Genomic DNA, 25435 nt, shown 5'->3' on the forward strand with positions numbered 1-25435 from the left:
TTTGTCAACAATTTCTTAAGAATCCAAGTGTGTTGGCCTAAATAATGCTCGGGGAATATCGTAACACATTTAAACGTCTGTAGCGCGCTGTGTATCTATGACTTTATAGGATCTCCATATTTGTCTGTTACATAGCTTTTATAAGAATTTATAAATCTAGAATTTATCCTACAATATATGGGGGGTTGTAAGTCTACAAAATAGGATTGTAACACTAACAGAAAACATGAACATAATTAAATTGCTCGAAATAATACTAAATTCATATCGTTCCACCCCCATGTAATTTTTTAAAACTGCTGTGGAAATGTAGAAACAAATATAGAAATTCATAAAACATAACTGTGTGAATATTAGTCAGTTTTACCGCTGTGTCAAACGCAGGCCTACACTGTCCCATTGTTTTTTTTTTTTTTTTTTTTTTTTTTTTGGAAATCTTTGTGGGTCCAGTACATTGGAAAGTGTTACAACTCTCCCTTTTCTGGTCAACATTTCTATGTTTAAAAAAAAAAGAAGAAGAAGAAGAACGCTTGTATGGATGTTAAACAAGAAAACCTGTTGATACAGATGATACTAAGTTTGTCATTTAATATCCGTCAACATGAACGCAAATCAAATGATAAACCTGACGTAAAATTATACAGTTTTACCCCTAAATAGTTTTGTGTCTTGTGAAGCCGTTATATTTAAACAAAGATTACTATACCTTGTGCTTTCACCTCAGCAAGGTGGTCGACATTTATGACAGAGATTTTACTCCAGTAGCTAATTTCTAATTGCTCAAAAATACAATTCAACCCGCTCAACATATGCCTAGGGCAACCTGGAGATGAATAGGGTATATGAAAACTGAAGGTACAACTTCTCTTGAGGCAAAATCACCAAGGATACTTTCCAAACAATACAACCTTAAGATTTGATAGTAAGTACCACTTACTCGTTTGCAGATCTCGATCTATCCGTTCAGTGCAGGTCTCCAAAAGTTCCTCCAAAGTTCCAGAGCTGAAGTCCTGACAGCTGAACTTGGTCTTCTGCACTACGTGATGTTCTTTCGAAGCGCATACAAAGTAGGAGTTACTTCTGTCAATATGAAACAATTCCAACTCCGATCAATTCAACTTGGCATTTGCGTTTCCAGTGCTTCTCTGTGTTTCATTCACTTCAAGAACATACTCCAAAACAGTCCGGCGCTGTCCACTGAAGAAGAAGGAAAAAAAAAGTCCCCCGAAAATCACTCGAGTCCAAGTTTTTAAAGTTTTGATACACTTACCGGGCTACAGAGCATTAGGACGTCACGCAACAGGTGTCAATTAAACATTCTATAACTTGACAAGAGCGCAAACAAACGCGCTGCGCGTGCGGTGCGCAACAGCAGCGAAGCCTTTTCCTTCTTATTAGAGAAATTAGTAAGCAAAGCAGTCTGGAGTCAATCAGTCCACCTCACAGAGCTTATGCATTCACAACTTTTTGCGCTCAGAACTTCAGTTCGGCATTAAATCCTCTTTTTTGCGCAGGAGACACGGAAACCTTTTCAAACTTCCCCCCTCTTTTCTTTCTAGAGGCTGCTCGGGCTTTTAACCTTAAACCCTGCTGCTTACAGAAAGCACTAAAAGCAGACGACGAAGAAACTCTAGCGACTGCTTCAGTCCGCAGGCAGGGGGGTGAAGGAGTGAGTTTTGACTCGTTTGTGTATTGCCTACTCATGGGCCTGCCCTCCCCATCTCTCCAGCTTCGGATTGGGAACAGGGGAGGGAGAGAAACCGCAGTCCTCCAACAGCGCGTTCCCATTTGACGAACACTTGGACTAGTGTCCCAACCACTGCTCCTATTAGTCAGCCAATAAAGTTGTAGTAATTAGTTTTTATAAGAGAGATGATCTTGATTGTGGCAGGCCTGGGTATACTTTGGAAACCTAATCAGAACTTCATTTGAAAAATTTCTTATGTACAGTTTCACTTTGTATTAAACACTTAAACATATGTGTGGAAAACTTGTCACACTGCACCTGTGATTTCTTTTTCTCTCTATATTGTTAAAAGAAGTCTCTTACGCACACCAAGGTTGCATTTATTTGAAAAGAAAGGCAGTAAAAACAGTGCCATTGTAAAATATAACTGCCTTACTCTATTGTAATGTATTTGAAAACTTATTCCTGTGTGGCAAATCTGAATTTTAGCACTATTACTCCAGTCTTCAGTGTCACATGATCCTTCAAAAATCATTATGCTGATTTTGGACTCAATTATGACTGGTATTCAGTTATTAATGATGACTCTTCTTACTATAAACATTAGAATGATTTCTGAAGGATCGTGTGACACTGAAGACTCGGATGATGGCTGATGAAACATATTCAGATAGAAAAGAGTTATTTTATATATAATTACATTATATTTTTATTGATATACATATATACATACATATATATATAATTGTTTATATAATAAGATATCATTTTATTTTAATTTGCAAATAAATATCTAAATAATATTTGATGTATAATAGTATTATTATTTTTTAACCTAAAATATTTTTGTTGATTACTGTTTTTCAAATTAAATAAATGAATACAATTATTTTATTATTATATAATTATAGAAGTATTATAGAGTTTGTTTAAAATAGTTTAAGATGAATTACAGCATGTCACATATATATATATTAACCCACACTGCATAAAATTAAATAATATATAGGCTAAGCATTACTTAATCATATGCAAATTATATATATATATATATATATATATAAAAAAGCAATACAAAAGAGTTTAATTTAACAACACCGTTTCGAATAACAGTGCGCTGTAACTTGATTCAGAAAACCTTTATGCTGCACAGAGTTTGCTGCGACTCTACAAAAGACAATCATACTTTTGGCTCTGGGCCCCGGTGGGGTGCAGCTACAGTCCCGCACACATATGGAGCGACTGAACGAACGGTAGATGACAATGGAGGACAAACACGCAGTAGAGCCATATCAGGTTTCCACATGTGAAGATATTGCTTTAACGAGCGTGGAGGGGCCGGCGGGTCAGGCCCAGCTGCATTTCTCCAGAACACACATTCTGTGGCGCTCGACTCCTGAGTCACGGCACACATATGGGCCTGATCTACCGCTGCGTGTCCACCTCTGACATCTGGAGCTTTCGGAGTGTGAAAGATTCTGACAAAAGTATCGATAACATCTCAATCTGCTGAGCCCTTTTCCCATCCCAATTGTTGTAACAACATTGAGGGATGAAGGTATTATAAGGGACCTTCTAAAGTTTCATTTCGTACGGGTTAAGGAACCCGTCTCTCTGTGTATACGGCGAGCTGACTGACACTGCGGCTTTCATGGGAATGCGAGGCCTTTGAACCCTCTCCCCCACGTCTGCCACGGCAGATCAAATGTAAGCAGAATGTAAGCATGTCAAAGTGGCCACGATAGAGACATGCTAAAACCATGATGTGTTCGAAATGCAGCTTTTATCCGACAAACATCCCAGGACCCACTCACTCCTGTACATAATCAAACCCAGCTTCAGTCCTCGGGCTCTGACTCAGTTCCAAAACCCTTCTTAGAATTGCTCCATCAATTACCTATATATAACATGAGTGCAAGCTCGTCTTATTCGCTGAAATGAAGTCATTTCAGCAGTTTCCCAGAGTGCATTTTGACATTGTTCGATCGGGACAGACAGACATTATCTTGAGCTGCTGTTTCATCCACGGCTGTGTTTGAAGCTCCAGGTAAGATCATCCTCTTGAAACCTGTAAGAGCCATTACAAGCTCTGACATGTCTGGTTCCTGCAGTGCATGTGTTTGAGTGCTCACTTAATAATGGCCTTGTAATTAGCTGTTTAACTCTCAACAAGCCTGTTCATTTTCAGCAAGATCACTTCTAGACACTGATTTACAGTATAGGTTAAATAACAGCACAGGTTTGTCTGTCTGTAATTTTTTATTATTTTTTTTCAAAAAAGACTAGCGTCAGCAGAAAGGTACAGTCTTTCTTCATTCTGTTCAATCTATCATTACTTCTGCTTGCTAAGGCAAGTATCGCTATAACTATTGCTCAAACTAAAGGTTAGGGATTTGAACAATTTCAACATCCTGTCAATTTTAAGTAAGAAACTGAAAGGCGTTACTCATCCAGCACAGTTTGTGCTCCAGAAATGAATGACACCTCCAATCGAGCGTTTGAAGAGGAGAAGTGTGCTGTTACTTTTCTAAGTGATTGGATACAAAAGACATAATTGCTTTAAAGGAATAGCTCACCTGATAAAGAAAGTGTACTCACTCTCGTGCCATCCAAGATGTAGATGAGTTTGTTTCTTCATCTGAACAAATTTGGAGAAATGTTGCATCACATCCCTTGCTCACAAGTGAATGGGTGCTGTCAGAATGAGAGTCCAAACAGCTGATAAAAACAGCACAATAATCCACACAACTCCAGTTCATCGATTAGCATCTAGTGAAGCAAAAAGTGTGTTTGTAAGAAACAATTACATCAAGATATTTTTAATCTTGTGGATTATTGTGATGGGGTTTTTTTTTTCCAGCTGTTTGGACTAGATCATTCTGACCCATTCACTGCAGAGGATCCATTGGTGAGCAAGTGATGTAATGCTACATTTCTCCAAATATGTTCTGATATTCTAGGACCAGTGTGTCCTGAAGAAATGAAGTGTAGCTACACCTTAGCCTTGTAGTTTTGCATAGGTAAACAGTACTCTAGTTCTTTCCCCATGTTACAAATCATTCTTATATCCTTTCCCTATGCGTAGTCACGTAGTTAGTGCAACTGTGTGCACTAAAGCAAACTTTGCTTATGATAATGCCATTTCCAAATAGGACAGACAAATGTTGAGTGCAACTCACCTCAAAACACAGACAATCCACCACATTCATGTGAGTGACGGGTCTTGTTTTCTGTATGATCTTCAGGAAGTCAAGTGATGTGTAAAAAGGCGTTTTTCCATGCCTCTCCATCCTATAGACAAGGCATTTATTTTAGGTGCTTGCTGTTCTTTTTTCACTCTTTCCCCTTGCTTCTTGCAATCAGTGTGCCTTTGGCCACTACGGCTGAAACCACATCATTTCCACACCCACACACGGACCTCTTATCCTCTGCGCCTCTCTGTAAAAACATGCACAAGTATTTCTATATATACATACACTTTAAACAGAAAGAGAGCTCTACAGGCCACTCTTGTTTGGAAGGCTTTATGGGATAGAGATGGTTGCCAATCATTGGTTGGTCTGCTTATCCAGGAGCAGCAGCACCATGATTCCAGGCTGAGGAAAGGCAGATCTCCCTCATTCCTGAGATGCAGAGACTCTCATTGAGTGTGTATTTGAATTGGCCACACAAATGGAAACATCAATTGGAATCTATCTATCCATCCATCCATCCATCCATCCATCTTCAAATGTAAAGGCTTTTTCCCTCAAAACTTTTAAACTGAGCTCTTTCTTCATTAAGTTCAAATTGCAATTTTGCATCCTTTTTGCTTCCTTGATTCAAATTCTGAAAAAGAATTGGAATTTAAACACATTCTAAATTCACTTCCGAAAGGCACAACCCTGGTCAGAATACTTACCTCTCTACTACGCAGTATGCAAATGAAATAGCAGTATAAATGTAGCATGTCTGGGAGTGTGTTTATACTGCAGACCTGTGCAGTGTACCTCTTACTTCAACTGTTGAGAAGTTAATTCTTCACGGAACAGCACATACTCTGAAAGTATGAGTCTGGATGTAGCTCCGGTGATTTCTGGACCAGGCTCAGCACATGCAGTAAGTAAGGTCTTACTATGAAAAATTCCCTATAAAATTTGCACATTTAAATGGTGGCTTAAATAGTGGTCATATACTTCGCTTTTTTTTTTTTAGCAAACCCAGGCTTGGGGTGGTAGGCCTCTCCAGTGATTTTCCCCAAAATGACAGGATCTTTTCCACTCAGCGTGCTCTAGGCGCTACTTGGTATATATTGCATGCAAGTTGTATATCATAAAATAAGGATTGTAAAATAGAACAGGAACTCCGCTGGGTGGCTTAAGTAGTGATGTGTAATTGGCAATAAATCCAGTCATTGTGGGGGTCTGTCCAAAAGCTGGAGGAGTGACACAGTGTCTGGAGTGGAGTGACACAGAAGAGGAAGGGAGGCTCCTGCTGAAAACTGAGGTGGTCACCACAACAATACAGCTTACACAGATATGAGTCCTATGGACCCTCCTCACTGAGTAAGTATGGGACACAGAAGCTCTGATCCAAAACCTAGTGAGCTACCCTGCTGTTTACTGTCTACATAGCAGTTGCCTTCTAAGGCAGCATCCTAACTTAAATGGAACGTCATAATATGACTCATTTGGAACACTCTAAATGTGCCACAAGAAATATGACTCATGAATGATTCCAAAAAGGTTTGTCATTAGCATGTTACTAAGCTAAGCTAATGACACAATGTTTCAAATGAACACAAAAATACATAAATATTGGCCAAAATTTTGAAATGTATAACTTGAGTGAAATATTTCTCTCAACTGTTAGTCCATCTTGCTTTCGCAATGCATCCTGGGATCTTTTCCACAAAGGATACATGCGATTCTGCATTATTTTTTGACTAAAACAAAATATATTAGAATGTAGCATACATTTGATCTTTTGACATCTAGGTAGGGAGCTCACCAGGTTAGTAACAGAGAAAATGGTACATATTATCTGAAAGAATAATAGTGCATCATAACTGACAGAAACCACTCAAACACGAAGGACTGAATGACAGAGTTTATATACATACAAAGGCAAAAGCTGAATACAATACACCTTTTTGTTATTTTTCATTTTCTTTTTACAGAAATCATTTATCTTTTCCACACATACATAAGGCAGTCTTTTTTTGTGAATATGATAATACTAAAATAAGAAAAAAAAAAGAAAAAAAATGACAGCTTTGGGTTAAAGTAGACATTTTTCCATTTATTTTTCCTCATTAAATTAAAGGGGGAAGGGTGAGAATCCTTTTTGACAGTGTTTCTGTGTACTGCGTAGAAAAAGAGCATGAATCATTAGAAAAGATAGACCCTTACTGTGACAGAAGGCAGGGTTGCTGGAGCCAAGAAAGCATGATGTGGATGGGGTGACACTGAGGTCTGACAGTCTCTTAGGACAAAATCCAGAGGAAGAAACAGGAGTGCCAACTACAAGTAAGCAGACAGAACTTTTACAAGAGTCTAGAAAACAACTGTGTTACCACATACACCACAGTTCTGAGTCGAAATGAAGATTAGGTCCTGAATAATGCTGCTTCATTCTACTCAGACACTCAAAAGATTCTAATACACATTTGATAGAGGCGTCTGATCTGGTGCTTCATCTAACTGGACTCCAGCAGCCAACCAAGCACAGCAGGCCTGGTTTGGATTTGACCTCTTATTGTGTCAATTAAGGTTTAAAGGTTTAAATATGAAACAAACATGTTATAAACAGTAAAAGGTCACATGACTTGGCTTTGGTTGCTGATGAACGACAGGCAAGTTATTATTTGTGGCACTTTCTAAAGCAGACTAGCTTCGTTTGGCACCGAATTCACTCGGATGGAGAATGGAAAGTCGGACATAAACTTGCCAAATCCTTCAGCGGATGTTTTATGTGGTTTCATGCTTTAAACAGTCTCAGTCCATCAAACTAAGTGGAGGGAAGTAATGCATGAAAAATGTGGACGTGTTGACGGACCGTTTGGGTAAATAATGACAATTCAAGATGAGTTAATAAGTAAACAATTTAATAGGCAAACCACTTAGGATGCCATCAAATTTTTAAGTGTGTTTACGCGTGCAATAAATTACTACGAACAACAAATGAAGCTTGTGTCGAGTGATGCTGATCATCTGACCAAAACAGTCAGCACAACACGGTTATTATCTGCTGCAAACACACGAATGATGCTAATCTAAAATAACAATGACTTCCCAGCAACCCAGAGTGCTATTAGGATCACAGTTCTCAAGCAAAGGTCTTGGCATCCTTCAGTCCACTCGAAACACGGTCATGGATGTTTCTCCCGCCCCAAGAACAGACATACATGTTTTGTAATATAAAACACGCTGCAGTTTTCAAGATTGCAATCATGCACACCATCAAGGACTGCAAAACAAAAACAAACAGTCCCAAAAGTGTAAGATGAGTTGGAATCAAAATCAAACGAGATGCAGAGAAGATAGCAACAGCACACAATCAACCACTTTTGAAAATCTTAATTAACTTAGAAAGGCTTCGCTTTTTCTTTAATTTTAATTTCAAGACAACTGTTAGTGTTACTAGTTCATTCTTTTATTCTTTTTTCAATAGCAGACAGCCATTTTGTTCAGACGGATATATTCTCTTTCACAAACACTTGTGCAAATTGTTCAACTAATCTAGGTCCAACCATCAACATTTATAAACATAGATTTCTGTGTATACATGTGTGTACTAGACATCTATGGCAGTGTTCTCACAGTTGCGTCAAGGTCTGGATGGCAAAACTACCAATTAACACTAAGAATTCTAACATGTAACATGAAACAACCCATTTTTTAAAAGTATTTAAGTATATACTATGATAAATGTCTCATGTTATAGGGCAGATTTAAAATCTGGACAGCAAAATGAGCGACTGGAAAATACAGTCGGGTCCTTACAGCCCATGTGAAGCCTGGCCGCCCCACGCTTGATCTTTCTCTCTCCCCCTCCATAGACATGCCTCAATGAGTTTAATGAGGATGAAAAATGTTCATACTAGAACAATGAAGCAATATCTCATGCTCATTCTCACTCATGGCTGAGCGCAGTTTCAAGCCAGGTAGATGTAAAAAAGCCAAAAGGTATGGAAAGTCAGCTCATGCTACAAGCAGCCATGCACCATCACTAAAACCAAAATAAACATAAAACACCTCTATAAAGCCTGTATATGGTTATATATATATGAATTCAGGTATATCGTGTTATAATGCAGAATATAAACAGAATTGGGCCACTCTTCAACATTGAGATCAAAAAGTGGCCTAATTTATCTTATACAATGTATTCCTAATGACTTAATAATTACTTCAATTATTATCAGTTTATGTTCTTATGGTTACACGCTTAAAAAAACAACACATGAAAACCAAATTCATGTTTTGTTTTATAATGCATTATAATTAAAGGGTTTACATGACTGAGCAAGTATTACACAGTACAATTGAATACAAATTAATTTGCATTCAAAATACTTTGATAGATACAGGCTTCATACAAAGTGCTACTGTTTTGGTAATGAGCTGCTGAACCGAGAACGCTGGTGTAGATCTCTCCTTAATTCCTCAAAAACACAAGGAGGAATCGCTGAGATCGGGAGCCTCTGAACATACAGAGTGATCCAATGCTTGCAGGGAATTTCCAAACTCTTCTGTGTGATTAGGTCTGCCTATAACTAGCAATCACATAAATACCAGCGCTCAAGAGAGACACTCACTCAACACACTCAATAACACCCTCTGCAAAGCGCCAGGTCATTCTTTCTCTGATCTGCTCCCAGTTATCACAGCGTTCCTTCTTTTTGTTTTCTTAGTGAATTCTCCAGAGTGCTCTGTGCTGAGCGGCAGTAAGAGGCCAGCTCCTGTACTGAAGGACATAAATTGTGATAGGGCCTGTGATAGTGAGTGCATGTGTGTGTGTGCGCACACACGTGAGGGTTCTGTGTTTAGTCTAAGCAGGGAGATTCAGCCACGGTGCAGATAACTGAGCTCCATATTTCAGAGACCCATGGGTGATGGCCAAAACTGTGTTTGTGCGTGAACGAGATAGCAGATGGGAAGAAAGCGACAGAGATGAAAAACAGGACGGGCGTCATCAATCAGCGGTTTGATTTTAAAATCCCAACAGAGCTGCTAGTCACATTTATGTCCTCATAAGGAAGTCTATCAGCTGTAATTAAGAGCATAAAACCATAAAACACTTAACAGATATGCAACGTATATGACTGCAATAAGATCTGCGGTGCCAAGGGTGAGAATTGGCACGCGAACGGGCGTTTTCATGGTATTGTGCATGTAAGCGTGGGAATATGTTGTTAAAGTGGCTACACATGGCCACAATCAGCTTAATTTAATTATAAATCCATTAGGGTGAAATCTCACAAAATAGGTTAAGTAAATTATATTTTGCTTTAAGAAAATACAAACCAACAGACATTTTGACTACGTTTAATGACAAATTAAAGATATTTTCCTCCAATTCTCATGTAAATTGAAATAAAATGTTTTACACTTAATTATTATTTTGGAGTTTTGGAGGATTTTTTAAAACTGTAATACAGTATTTTTTTGTAATCAGAGTCGAATGAGAAATAACATTAAGACATTAATTACAATAATAATAAACTTCATTTATACGCCTTCAAATTCTGAGCGAAAATCTGCTTGTTTTTTTTAATGAAAATAGTACAATTTGGTTTCCTTCCTTTTTATGCAACACATCATTTTTTTAGTATTTCTTCCTTATTTTAGTTGCAATGTGACCAGGACATGTTTTTATGAGATTCACCCAACTACTTAAACCCTCTTTTAGAGTAAATCTTTCACAGAGACAAACAAACATGAATCTCTAGAGGACAATATACTAGTACTAGCTACAGCTGCTAAATTAGCAACTCACAGTACAACTCAGAGGTCAGTCAAATCTGGGTGAAGCAAACATCTAGCCCAACAACACGTGGCAGGTTCCCTCATAACTAGTGTGTGTATGGGCATGAGGAGAGGTGGTATGGTGATATGAGAGCGTGCGAGAGAGAGAGAGATGATTATATTCGCTGTGATCTTGTGCTGTTTGTCTTGTCTGTCTGACTTATCGTGCAGAGAGGAGTATGACTAACACAGCACAGCAGTTTAGAGCCATAAACTACACACAGGCATGGATGAGGGAGGGATGAGGAGATATAGAGAGAGAAGAGCAGAGGGCAGGTTACGCCCAGTGTCATCCACAGGGGAAGTCGACTCTGGACTTTAAAGCAATGGCAGATATGCCTTGTGAGGCAAACACGTTTATCACAAGTTGAACGAGGTTGTGTCTTATCACTTCTGTGGCCGGTCCAGAAACGGACACCTAATGGCAATGGATATAGACCCATATAACCATAAAGTGAAAGAGGATACACCTGCCGGCTGTGCTAACAGGGATGCCCGGCTCTGAGGATGATGATATGAAGCCAAGCAAAGAGAAAGAGAGGTGCATGACGGTACATGCAAGATTCTTGTGATCAAAGCTTGATGATATCTCACAAAGCAACCGCAAAAACTGTGAGTGGAATAAAAGAGGAGTTTATCTAAACAGATACTCTTATTTGCCCTTATCCGTTAAGAAAAACTCTGTAGTCTCCAACTCTTTGCTTTGGAAAATTGAGGAAACTGAGAAACTACTGCCAGTCTTCATCCCAGTGTGAGACAACATAGTTTTCAAAGTACGGAATGAGTGATAGGTGCCTATTTTCCTATTCCAGTGATGTGTGGCAGCTGCTCTCTGATGATGAGGCACTTCTGCGTCCACAACATCTGTGTCGGCAATGCTCCCTCTGTTTTAACCGCCCTCGGCATCAGAGAGCCGGCCACCAGAAAAAAAGAGATACATAACCGATCCAAACCTGCCATATGCAAAGACAAATGTTAGCAGCAATAAACCAACAACTTCCAAGGCAAATAATTTTCTTCCTCTCACCTTTAACAGACACAAACCAGGTCTGTGGTTTCCTTAGCTGGTGACAGGTGCATGCGGGATAACATTACCCATATTGTCCCTTTCGTAACGCTTATGAACGAGACTTCAGAAGGAAATCGTGCAGTAACCGAGTCAATAGTAAATTCCCAGATGGTGGGGGTTTCAGTAATCTAAACCCGCTACTGACTTAGATGGTAAAAGTATGTTTAAGTCCACACGGACTGTCTGCTGGCACAACCCAAGCATTAACCAAATTCTGAGTGAAACCAGATGGTTCGGGAGTGCAGGAGTTTTGCCCTGTGCGAATGACCCATAATTTAACGTCAGTAACAAAGCATCTAGAAAAAAAAGAGGGGCAGGGGGTGGAATCTAAATTGCTTCAAAACGGTTTCAAAATCCTGCAGCTTTTAAAATCTGTGGCAACAGTGTATACCAAGATAAGGAGACTATTTCCTGACCCTCACAGAGAGAACTTCACCTCCCGCAGGATGGGTTTCCAAGACCGACAATTAAATGAGTGAACATGTTTTATAATACTAAGCTTCCATGCTGCCCATTTCCCCCTGTCAGTATCTTCCTCCCCATGTTTATGTGAGCGTAAACAGGATTCTGAAGGTGCGGAGAGGATGAATGTGGTGGTAGGGGATGGCAGAAGGAAAGCCCACCATTCCCACATCCAGAAGCCAATCCGAGCGTGCACTTGACTTGTGAGCTGTCAGTCTTTCCCGTATGTGTCTGTCCTTTGATTTGTGGGAGAGGGTGAGAGAGTTTGTGGGCTGGCATCCTGTGAAATCAAGTGAAACACAGAAGAAAGGGAAGGAGAAGCAAGAAGAGGAGGAGGAGGAGGTGGCAGGGCTCAGCTTCGTGTTCTGGTCCGGTCAGCAGGACTCCTCCAGAGCATTGACCACCTGCTCCAAGATGTCCGGACAGTGATCAGCAATCTGTTGCAGGACGGAGTTTGCGTATTCCTGCAGTTCGGCACTCTCTCGTTCACACTGCTCCAGCTCGGATTCCAGCTGAGGAACCAGAGAGAAACAAAATATTAGATATACACATCAACCTAAATCATTCTATTATTTGAGGTTTACTATCGGATATACAGTATAATGACTTTATTTCTCTATGTCCAAATTGGCTGCGCATAACTTTCCACAAATGTTTTACTGCATGGAGATCTGGAGAAAATTTATTTTTTAAAAGATGGCATTCAAATGTTCATTCTTACAATTCAAGTGGAATCATACAATGTATGCAACAAAGTCTATTTTGGTGAAAGATACTTTTAGATCCCAAAATTTTGTATCATAACCTCGACCCCCCCCCCCAATAAAGAAAATCATAAATAAATAAACTAAATTATTTCTCATTCTACAGAAAGTGTCATATTTTTTCATTTCATTTTCTGGTTATTTTGATTATTAATATTATTTGCAAATTTAATACGCAATAAGCTAAATTTATATAAATATAACTATTCTTTCATAAATAGTCTTCATAAATAACAAAAATAAAACAAAAACAAAAACAGTAATCAACTCTTTACAATGTCACGATATGGTTTATTTAGTTAACATTGATTAATGCATTAACTAACATTACAAAACAATGGGCCATACACTGACAACACAAGTTAATAAAAATACAAAGTTCATTGTTAGTCCATGTTAGCTCGGCTCCATTAGATAATATTAACAAATACAAATTTATGTTTTTTAAATGTTGAGTCCATGTAGATTCATGACTCGTTATTTATTTATTTTTATTTCTTTTATTATAATTATTTAGAGTTTGTTTGGAATATTAACTAAGACCAATAAATGCTTTACAGGTATTTTTCATTGTTAATTCATTTGAACTAATATGCACTAGTTAACTAATGTTGCACTAGTTAACTAATGTTGCACTAGTTAACTAATGTTAACAAATGGAACCTTACTGTAAAGAATTACCACACAGCCCTTAATCTTGACAAAAAAGTAACACTCAGTATTGGCTTATGTTTTAATATAATTCAGCAAGACTGACATACAGTGATGTAGCATCCAGCACACTGGTTCCACTCTCCTCAGGTGCTGTTCTCCAGAGAACTGTTAAATAGCCCATAGAGGAGGCGTCTAACGAATCAAACTGACAAAGATTGAGAAATCAGGAAACTATGGGGGTGATGACGCAGAGCGCAGACATGTGAGCTCACGAGGACCCTCAGTAAGAGGGTCTCTCTCCGACTCTCTTGTCTAGCCCATAAAACACTACTGAAAACAAATCACCTCACCAAGCACTTCTTTTTAAATCGTTATATAAAAATCAACGCTTGGAATTTGCCCGAAAGGGTTATTTTTCCACTCATTAAAAGAAACTTAAACTAAAGAGAGGGATTTAACATTTTACAGCACCTCTGTCTAATGACAATCACAGGTGTGGTTATCTTTAATGCTCAAATCCTTTTTCCAAATGATTTCCGTAGAGGTTTGGGTATGGTGTGGAGAAATGAGAGGAGAGAAAAGGGATTTCCTGGGCGCTGGCCGTGCCAAGCATGGCAGAAGCAGGTGCCACTTAACTAACTAAAACACACACACACACGTGTGCACACACTGTGGCAACACAGGAAGCAGATGCTAATGTGGCCAGCAGACAGTTTATTTTCTTTCAAATGATTTAAAAAGACAAAAATATACTCTCATCAAGCGGACTAATTATTTAAACGGTGTGAGACAAAGAGAGAAGGAAAAGATTAATAAAGGGAGCTGAAGCATATGCGTGGATGATCTATTACCATAATCACTATTTTTATCTTGTTCTCCAGTAATAATATTTAAAGATCTTAAAAATAATAACTTGAGAAGCAACTTGCATAACATAATAAACTAGCTTAAGATGGTAAGATAATCACTGTCTGATAATCGAGAATGTAACCGTTATGTTTATTTAACTTACCCACTGGCAGGCCAAGGAAACGTTTTCTGCATTTCCTTTGCTGATTTTAGAGGAAAAACAGCAGAAGTTTGAGCAATGGGTTTCATTTTGGTAATGTTTGTTGAAATGAAGAGTAAGCAATATTTACCGGTAGCTGAAAACATAATTAATATGCCAAAACATTTAATAAATAAAAACATGAATGGGTTAGGTGAAATGAATGCTATTGATTTTATATAATATCTATAAATGTGTCTAAATATCTAATGCAGTTTGGCTTAAATAAATGTATATAATAGTTTAGAATGTTTTTTAACTGAAAAACATAAAAATACTGATTAATTTTTTAGTTTGCAGTAACAATTGCACTATTGCACTTTTAAACACACATACACAGTCTCTGATTAAGATCCCACTGAACCCAGACTGTCCCGGGACCCAGTGTGTGGCCTCTATTTGGCCCTATCTGGACAATCAGTGTTTTGTGGCGCTGCACTGCTTTTAAATTGCTTTTCGGATTTGAACACAAGCCACTGAACCGAAGCCCATAGAAAGTGGAATATTTCACAAAAACCCACAAAAGTATTTTTTTTGGCTCTCTTGGGCTATCAAGGCCAACTTTAACAAGGTTAATGATAAAGACATCTGTAACAATAACTGGAAGTAATATTCATACATCATAAAATATGTTTCCCTTTCATGTGTGTTATTGTGTAGGATTGTAACATACAACCATTTCATAATTAATGAAACAAAACATGCCACGGTGGGTCACTGGGGGCAAGCGGTGCGATCCTTCAGACGGGTGTGTGAACAACTGTAGGGCAAACAGGCTGGGAAGAGAAATCCCACCCCTTCACAAGCCACACAGCTAGTGCTAATGCTATGCTAGGTGCTCTCAGGCTCTGAGAAGATTTGAAAAGGGAGGTGACGGATATGCCCGAGAAAGTCTTTCCATCTCATGGCCTCAGAGCTAGGAGTGAGCAAAGGGGCTGGGGTCAAATCCTGGATTTCAGATGATAATAATAATGCAAATCACTGACAAAATGCTCAGTAAGAAAGACAAAATGGCTACACGAGAAGTCCAATTCTGTACAATAGACTATAAGGCAAATATGTAGATGAGAAACATGCATTGAATGATGAAAGTAGATGTATAAACTCAACAAATAATGTTGATGCGGATAATGAGATACAGGGTAGCTGGTGTCCAATATAATGCTGATATATACATTACTAAATGCAAATGTTGCCTAAATCAAATGAGCACCTATTTTGCAAAATATTTTCTCAAAGTTGATGCAAACGGCTAAAGATGAAGTCTCAAATGACCAAATTTTGACCAGCCTGGCTAATATATTTGTTTTGTAAGTCAATGTATACATTCCTGAAGAAGCTGCATATTCTAAAATATCGCACATCAATGGAAAAAAAATAAAGAGGAGGAGTGTATTGAGTCATGAGAGGAGGGCCTCATCAGGGGCTGATGTATGGGCCTTCGTGAGGGCACAGCTTGGCAGAGCGCCGCTGCTGTAAGCCCCATTAAGAGCAGACAGTGGAGAACTGAAGGAGAGGGAAGAAATGGCCAGGGGCCGGCTAATGCTGCCACACGTGCAGCCCACTAGTAGTAGATGGGCTAGAAAAATTGAGTGGGCATGTGGAAGTTTGTGAAGACAATGCTGCTTTTAAGCTGCTGGCAAAAAATGTTTAAGGTTACATCATGCCGTAGCTCAGGCAGAAAGCTCAGTGGGAACGCCTGTCATGTACAACATTTTACACATCACATTCTGGGTCATTAATTATATTTGTGGCTGATTTGTGCTTTCAGCAACCAAAAAGAGTGTGGCACACTCAGCTAGTCAGCGAGTCAGCAAATTCAAGTCAAGTCACCTTTATTTATAAAGCATTTTATACAATACAGATTTTGTCGGACCATATTTAAAGTGTTAAACAGGCAATTATTTTGTCAATAATGCAAACATAATTAAATTCTGCTGTAAAGCATCTCTAAAAAAAGAGGACAAGAGTAAAGAGTCAAATTCAGTCTATTATGGCTGTATAATTATTCGAAATTAAAATTAAATATTGCGAGATGGCTTAGTATGATAATTAATCTCAAATGGTACGAGTTAATTAAAAAAAAAATATAAATTTGATGCATGTTTCAGAGTAGGGCAGCATGATTAATTACATGCGATTGTCATTCGTGTCTCTTTAGTAAAGCTGGTACTAAATATCCATCACCTGCTTTCAAATGGAGTGGCACTTAATATACGTAGTTCGCTGACTACGCAATATCATGTCCATAACCAAATGCGATTCATCTGCAATTATGAACGCGATATTGCGTAGCTTGTCAGCGAAGTGCCTCTTCATTTGGAAGCAGGTGATGGATATTTAGTACTAATCACAGAACCAGCTTTACTAAAGAGACACAAATGACAATCGCATGTAATTAATCATGCAGCCCTATTTCAGAGTGAAGCACAGCACTGTTTTATGAATTGGCATCTACAACAATTTTCCCCCAAAGTGTGCCGCACTACTTTTTAAAGTATTTAATGAAAAATAATATCAAATTTTATTTTTTGCTATTACTAGAGTAGTCATATGCTTGTCTTGTGGTTGTTTTTCTGAGAGGTATTTTATGCTGTTTACAAGTTTTTATTCCTCATAGTTTGCATGTAACAACTTTACCTATGTATAGACATTGTGCAACTTTAAATTGCTTTGTATACAATTATTAATCATAAGAGGAGTGATAGAAAGGATTTAATTCTATTGGTCAAAGTTCAGAAATGAAATTAATAGAGAAGCAATGTGTTACTTATATGGTGTACATTTAAGAAGTAACACATATCTTTATTCATAACTTAAAACTACACTGCTTAAAAATCTGAACTTATTTCAAAATACTTGATTTCATACACTTCCCAACTATGTAAACGATTACAGAAAATCAACTGAGCATCATACAGTAAACAACTGAGGGTCGCACACTACTTTCACATTGTCCCGAACGCAACAAATGCAGAAACATATGCCTTGTTCCTAGGAGATGCATGAGAAATTAAAACAATGTGTTCTAATTTTCAGCTCAAAATATCAACCATGTTAAATATCCTCTGACTGGATGGAATCACATTCTAAAGCTTAAAAATATTTCTGCCCATCATATCCTATGCAAAAATTTTTTATGAAATCTGTCAACTACGACAGCTCAAAATCTGCAGACTAGGCTTTTGTCAACTAGCAACACATCCAGACTGCAAAACTGTAAAATTCATAAGAGTGCCAAGCATCATCCCAACATTGCTGCAAAGAAATCTGAATGTTTAAACAAAAGGACTTAAATAAATATATAATTTCCTTTAAAAAGTTGCATGTAACTAATACCTGAAAAAACTTTAACAGGTGCAACACAGAGGGACACACAATGAAGAAACGAAGCTCTCCGGTATGCCAAAAGGACGGTCACTTCCTGATTTATGACTGTGTACTTAACAGAAATCCTAAAAAACAGAGCTATAAAGATAACAGATAATGCACTATTTACAGGGAAAGTATCCATATCTGTCCCCACGCCATCCTTGACCCAAAAACATGAGGAAAGACGAGAAAATGAGAGACAGAAAGGAGGGAACAGGCCAGAATGTAGCTTATTATAGTGTTATCATTGCAGATGATTATCAGGTGTTATTGTGTGCATATGTTCAGCCTGCCCTGCCTGTCTTGATAAACAACAGCTACATTAATGAGAGCAGAACAAACACAGCAGCGGACCATCACAGCCAGTCAATGACAGGAGAGTCTGGACTGTGCTGACGGCACTGACGGTGACTCAGAATGGACGCGTTTCAACAAATGCTGGACCACACATTTACGCCTGGAGTGGCACATGGAGATCAAGTGGCTGGTTTCATTCAAACCCTTTCAAGCAAATACACTCTCACATCACCCTGGATGACACAGCCTCATCTCTGAAACATATAGTCATCCAGATCCTCCAATTAGTGGGACAATGGGGAATGTTTTCTAGTTCGTTCTCAACCCTATAGCTGAGGCAAAGATGGCAATCAGGAGCATCCTAGGCCTTGGCTAACAAGCTCTAATCAAAAAAAAAAAAAAAGGACGAAAGAAAAGTGTGAAGTAAAGGGGTTATCTGGGGTTGAGGATTGACCGTCTTCTGCTAAAGCAATCAAGACTTTGTTCAATAAATCTGCATGACGAAATAACACCATTAGCCTTTTCCCTAAATGTGACACTGCTAGAGTATTTAGAGAGAAAACAATGACTCTTTTAGCACAGAACTGTATTAAAAGGTCCTCATAATTTTCGAGGAGGGAAGGGGGTGCTGATTTACTTCTCACCCCCCCCCCCCCCCAAAAAAAAATCTTTGGGCCCCCTTTCACCTCTAATAAGGTAGGATGAAGTCACTCAAAGCTCCCTTCTTGAAGGTTCTTCTTTCCAGTCCAAGCTTCAATTGGTCCCCTCTGGTGTTCTGCTGGTTCTTGTGTGCTGTTACCTCCGCCAACCTGACACACCTCTTAGATGGAGGTTTTACCCTCTTCCACACCAATCATTTTCCAACAGGAATGAGCTAGATGAACTGGAGTCTCAGCCTCGGATGGCACACTGCCCATGGACACATAAATACTGCACATATTCCTTTATTCTGATTGGCTATACACAACTTCAAATGTGCATCAGTATACCAGGAAACAAACCCAAGATGTTGTATTTGCCAATGACAAACTTTAACCGCATCAATTTGAATTGAAAGGCACTCAAATTACTCTCACTCTTTGTTTGTGGCACTTGGGAGTCAAAAAAATATCCAAAGGTAAACTAGATATCCAAAAGCAGCTACCTTTGGATGAAGGAAAATTCTGATAAAATCTACACACATTCCTGCTATAGTGTTCTCTCTACAGCCGATCATGGTCCAACACTTCTGTGCAACTACAAGAGAGAGATAGAGAGTTTTATCAATCATTCTTTTGAGGTAATAACTTTTTCAGATAACCTGACCCCAAATGTTACAAAACTTGGTTGGATGGCTTTACTCATCAGTCAAATAGCCTCAGGATGGGTCTTGGACAGTACGAACTGCGAAAGTATCAAACCATCCACTTTGTCATCTTCCCACTGTAGATGCAGGTCTCTCAATGCAAACTATTAATAGAGAGTTATAAGAAGAGGATTTACTGTACTCTCCATCCTATCTGCTATGGTTGGGTGGCTATGCTACAAGCTCCAATCTTTGAAATCGGTTTTATCTTTTTTTATCTAAACCCAGCACTATTCTCTCTTATCCTTGCCTCGGCTCTCCCAAGCTTCTTAGCAGACACACAAACATCTCTAAAAATGGTTTCTTTGGATCATATTCAGCTCATGATGAGCTCTTTCCCCACTTCCTCCTCATTAGAGCAGGAAGCCTCTGCAGCTTTATAAGAGCCACTTAAACTGGGATCTCTCTCACCCTTTCTCTGTTTGTCTTTCCTTTGCTTATCCTCTTACTTTGCTTAAAACATCCTAGCAGCTTAACACTCCATTTTAGCTCCCATTTTCACCTCTATTTCTGAACTAAACACTCCCAGCATGACTAGCCACAGTGTAATTATGCGAACTGCATGATTTGAGCCAATTGGAACGGAGGGGCGTGGCTGTTTTATAAAAAGCGACTGCCTAGCGACCGCATCTGATTAGAACCGCCCTCCGCCTCATCTGCGGCCGGATCTGTGCACCCCATCAGTCAAGTGTAATTGAGTTTCAGGGGGGAATGCGAACACACGAGTCGCACCCCTGCCCGCAACTTTGAATGAGGCTGCAGGACTTTTGCGGAGTGGGGCACATATTACGAAGTATGTGGTCAAGTCAGGGACGTAATCAAGTTTGAAACCCAGACTGAAATAACTGTAGTGTTAACAACCCACCACAAGTTGATGAAAGCCCCATTTTTGATTTTTGCACTGCTTAGATATTTTTTGCTTTTGTTTTTTCCCCCTCCAATGATTTAGACCAAACTGCCGCAGGGGCTTCAGGATGCATAGGGATAAATTACAACCACATTCCTCCACAGGCTCCGAGCAGCACAAACTTTCCTAGCTGCTCCTAACGATCATGCCTAGACTGTTGTGAATCCTCATTTGCTAACGAACAGGAGACTGAGCTATGTGAAATTTCACCACTGTAAGAGACAAAAAACAGCATAGCAACAAACCAATCAATTTTCTAAGGCAATTCTCTTAATGGAATGGGGCTCACCCTAAACAAACCATCCCTATGGTTAATATGGAAGCACTCTGCCTTTAAAAGAGCCCAACAGACTATTAAATATTTGTGGAAAATAACCCACTTTCAAACACTGAGTTTCATAAAACCCTTCTCAATCCTTAATGCCTTTTATTAATCTGATAGGCCCTGAATGAGCTGTAAGACACGTAATACGGCTGCCTACTGGCTTAGGCTGTGAGCAAAAAGAGGAAAGAGTAGGATACATCAGGGTATTTTTTTCCAAGCAAAAGTTCAATCTGAAACAGATGCCATGACTGTGAATGGTGTGGGTTGTGTCACATGTGACTGCAAATAAAGCCATCAGAAAGGCAGTGCTACAGCCTCACAGCTCCCCTCTTGATTCATCAGCTGGCCGATAGAGTGACAAACCTCTGAAATATTTTGTGTTTAGACTGAAGCACCATTTTTCATTCATTTCAAAGGACTAAAGAACAAACAAATACATACATGAAAAATCGGAACATTGCTATGACTGAAATGTTCAGTTTTATGGCACGTCAGCTGGTGTAGTTTATGCAGTTGTGGCTCGTTCACTGTAATCCAAACCGGCAACCAGCTCGGGAACACAAAAACCTGATTCGTCAGGGTGCGAAAATCACAATAAACCTGCTAAAGTATTTCGCTGTTTGCCTTGGCGGCTTCCAGCTAAGAAAGCTCAATCGCGCTTATGGTTTCATCATTTGGGGTATTTATTTCATATATTAATCTTCCTCTCGCCCCGAGTCAAATGTGTTGAGAGACGAACCCTCGTTCCAGCTCTGGAGTCTGAGGTGCTTTCATACATATTCACTGGGTGGGAAAATAAAGGAGAAGTGAGGCCTGGAACAGACAAGCACAGGACACAGAGGGCTCATCTCACATCGCTTTGAAGACTGAACCACACTTTACCTTGCTCTGGATTTAGGGTTCGGATGAGACGTTTTGTTGGTTTAGCCGGTCAGCACCCCTTTAGGATTAGCACTTGTTGAAACAATGTATTACAAAAACACCATTTGAGAGTGGCATCTAGAAATACTCAGAACAAAAGGAACCAAAGCAACAGGACGTACTTGAGACTTCAGTTCAGATTAGAGTCTAAAAAGTAGATTTGAATTTATTTATGTTTTTTAGAAAAATCACTAGTGTTTAACCTGCAGTCATAATTTGCTATGATTTTACTATGTGATTGCTAAGGTATTCAAAGTGTTATTTTTTATTCTCTATGATGTTTTTGTTTTTAGACATGACCTTCAAATGAACAGAATTCTTTTTATCAGTTTATTGTCTTTCAAGTAAAAACTGTAAAGGTAAAAGCTGCAGATTTTATCCTTGTCTGTGTGGGATGAGCAATAAATCAAAGATTTATACTTGCTTAGATGTTTGTTAAAATCTGTAATCCTACGTATGAACAATACTACCAGTAATGCAAAAATCAATAAGTGGTCAGTCTATGACACCTCTGTGTCTCACCTCCGGTCTCTGTGAGTGTTCATTCAGACAACCGCAGTTCAGATGTCTCAACTACTTTAAACTGTCTGCAACCACACACCTCTGTGACTTATAGATGACTACTGTTATTGCTGATACACGGCATTACTTGAACAATGAAGTGAGTAAATGATAAAGAGACAGAGAGGCTCGTAATGTAAAAGCCCACTTAGAACAGATATATGCACCGGCTCCATGTGTTTTCATTAATCGTGGCTGTGTAGGTTGTGGGCTTGTTCCACTATGTTTACTCCCATTTCCTGCCTGTTTAAATTACACTGCACTTACGCAGCCCTGGATTCATGGGCCTGTCAGACGGCAGCCCGCCTCACCGGGCACAGACGCACTGCAGTCACCAACATGGCACATCAGGGGGCTGATCCAGAACCAGCTTTGGCTGCTTTTAACCAACAGTCCTTCCTGACAGGTGGCAGCCCATCAGAAGAAGTACAGGAGCCAGAGCCTCCTCAAATATCAGTTCAAATTAATGGAAAGAAAAGGGGATTTTTTTAAATATTTTTTTTAATATAGGTACAATGTAAAACACATATGGACACAATAAATGCACTGTATCAAATAATTAATTGAAATGTAAGTACATAGTAGTAATACATAGTAAATGAGACACTGGGTCCAAAATGTTAATAAATAAATCAATTAAGTTATAAATGCTACAAGTGAATTTAGTCATCACAACATTACATTGTACAGTATGAAAAATGTATATTCTTTTGAGATTTGCTAAAGATTATATCAAACAGTTATTAAATTATAGTGTATACATTACAGAGTGTAAACCATAGTGTTTTTAAATATTTAGTGTTAGGGTACGGGTAAGGTTACACAACAGAACCACTAGATTTAAATCAGGACAGCCAGCGAAGGATCGGACGCAACTCTTTTGAACAAGCACACCTTTTCTAACAACCAAAAAATTTTGTTGCCCGCTGAGGAAGAATAGATGGCGGCACAACGATAACGACATGTGAATAATCCTGTCAACTCTAAAGCAGTACTAAAAAGCAGTGGAAATGCAAACCAATCAGAACCGTACTGAACCATGCCGAGCCGAGTCGTACCACGCAGTGGAAAATTGCCATTATGCAATATGCATAGAGTACCATTTCAGTTACAGACAAATATGAGTTTTTTTATGCAATTGACGCCTGACAGTATGTTCCCAAATGTAACCGAAAAAGGTAAAAAGCAGAAGAAACTAAATTCGCTTTCTTCTGTATCAGAGGAAAACTTTCAAGCTAATTAGTTTTTATTATCACTCTCATATGCAACAGGTGAAGAAAGATTATCAAACTTGACCAAAAAACTGACTAAACGGAGTCTATATTATTGAAGGATCTCATAAAAAAAAGAATGACAGGGCCAAATGAAAAGTTGAGGATAAAACATTAGAAATAGTCCAAAAAGACCACATAATTATCAAAAACCTACTACAATCTAGTATTGGTTCGATGTGAATATCAGTCTCCCTGGAAAACTCCCTCACGGACCACTACTGGAGCTCCGACAGGTGTGAGCCTGTGAATCATCACAAAATCTGCATGAATCCTTACCGAACTCTTGATCTATTCGAAAGGGGAACATCTGAAAACAGATGGCTAAAATAGACATCTATCGGAGTGACAATCAGAAAGAAAACAGAGAGAAGTGAGCGAAAGATGGATGGAGGTGAGCTGAGGACGAGTGCGGAAAGAGGGAAGGATAAAGAATGGAGGACTCAAGGCCTAACAGATTATTTCTGTTCCAGCCCTGAGGTCATTAATAATCAATCTTCTCTAGTTCATGTTTTATTCAGAGTGACCCGTAAAATGCAAGACTCTCCCCTATTTATACAGCTGCCTTTGTGCTGCCAGATCACAGCCAGACCACTTTGGCCAAGGGTGGTCAAGCACTTCGTTTCTCTCCTCCAAGATTGTAAACTTTACATACTGATCTGAGATCAGCAGTCTCTAAAGTAAACAGCAAACTTTTACATTATAAGAGAGGAGGTGAAACTGGCCACAGAACATAACTGACTATCATCAAACACTGACTGCTCATCATAGACAGAGCTTCCTCTCAAGGAATTATTCATAGTGAGGTATTGAAAGCACCAAAAAAGTAGCATGGCATTACCAGCATTGGGTTTATACATTTATGTTATGTATATGCTCATATGAAGAGTTTGTTTTCAAAACGCAATAAAATCCATATTGATTCATTTGAGTAAAAATGTGTTTTCTTTACCAAGAAAGTGCCAAGATGAAAACCACTATTTTCTGTTTCAAACTTTCACATAGCATCTTTAGGTCCGGATTTAAATTTTCAAGGATTATTTTTTTTTATTGCATTTTCAAAATGCAATAAATCCATGATAGGTTTTTTGCAATAAACCCAATGAATCACTATGAAAGTTATTTTTCATATTGAAACTTTTCTTAGACCACAGAAAGCTTGGTATTCGGTATTGCGATATATCACGGTAATGAATATGCTATCGTGGGCACTTCTAAATAATTATACATTACAAATTATTCAGAATTTGGGATGCATTTTAAGAACAATTTTCCCATGAACTGGTAAAAATGCATAACATGTATAATGCTTGAAAGACTTGTGTGCGCTCTGACCTAAACAAGCACACATGAGAAGCACATGGGGGAACACGTGAGAGATGGGCTGAATGAAAGCACATTCACTCTAAACTGCAGAAAACTGCAGCCATTACCCTGGAAACCCTATAAATAAAGCAGCTGTACCACTTTCTGAAACCTATTTAAATAGCCATTAAGATTTGTGGATTTGCTATGTTGTTCATCACAGTGCCAGATACTCAAATATTTAGACTTAATAGACTATTCATTTTCAAACGTTTTTTTTATTTTTTACATTTTAATCTGGACTACACCATGACCCAGATATTGTTTGAAAGTGTTTTGATTCTTTATTGTTCATTCACACTTTACATTAGGGATTCATTAATTAATTAGCTAACATAAACTGCCAATGAAAAATTCTTCTGAATTCATTAGTATTCCA

The 25435-nt window shown here is 38.7% G+C and overlaps 2 protein-coding genes across 6 annotated transcripts in view; both read right to left on the reverse strand.

Moving 5' to 3' along the window:
* The window catches only part of LOC127977212 (protein Wnt-5b-like), a 70543-nt gene extending 68881 nt beyond the window's left edge, over window positions 1–1662 (reverse strand). The window contains exon 1 of the mRNA XM_052581953.1: window positions 938–1662. The gene's annotated coding sequence lies outside the window, so the exon portion shown is untranslated. The remainder of the gene's footprint in view (window positions 1–937) is intronic.
* Window positions 1663–6760: 5098 nt separating this feature from the next.
* Window positions 6761–25435, reverse strand: part of LOC127977239 (ELKS/Rab6-interacting/CAST family member 1) — a 175023-nt gene continuing 156348 nt past the window's right edge. For 4 of the 5 annotated variants that reach the window (XM_052581998.1, XM_052582014.1, XM_052581987.1 and 1 more), the window contains one exon: window positions 6761–12738. In XM_052581998.1, coding sequence (XP_052437958.1) covers window positions 12601–12738 — 138 coding nt within the window. In that variant the 3' untranslated portion in view covers window positions 6761–12600. The remainder of the gene's footprint in view (window positions 12739–25435) is intronic. The other variant, XR_008158160.1, reaches the window with a different exon arrangement.

This window comes from Carassius gibelio, chromosome A4 (genome assembly GCF_023724105.1).
Source record: "Carassius gibelio isolate Cgi1373 ecotype wild population from Czech Republic chromosome A4, carGib1.2-hapl.c, whole genome shotgun sequence".
In the NCBI taxonomy this organism is placed as follows: domain Eukaryota; kingdom Metazoa; phylum Chordata; class Actinopteri; order Cypriniformes; family Cyprinidae; genus Carassius; species Carassius gibelio.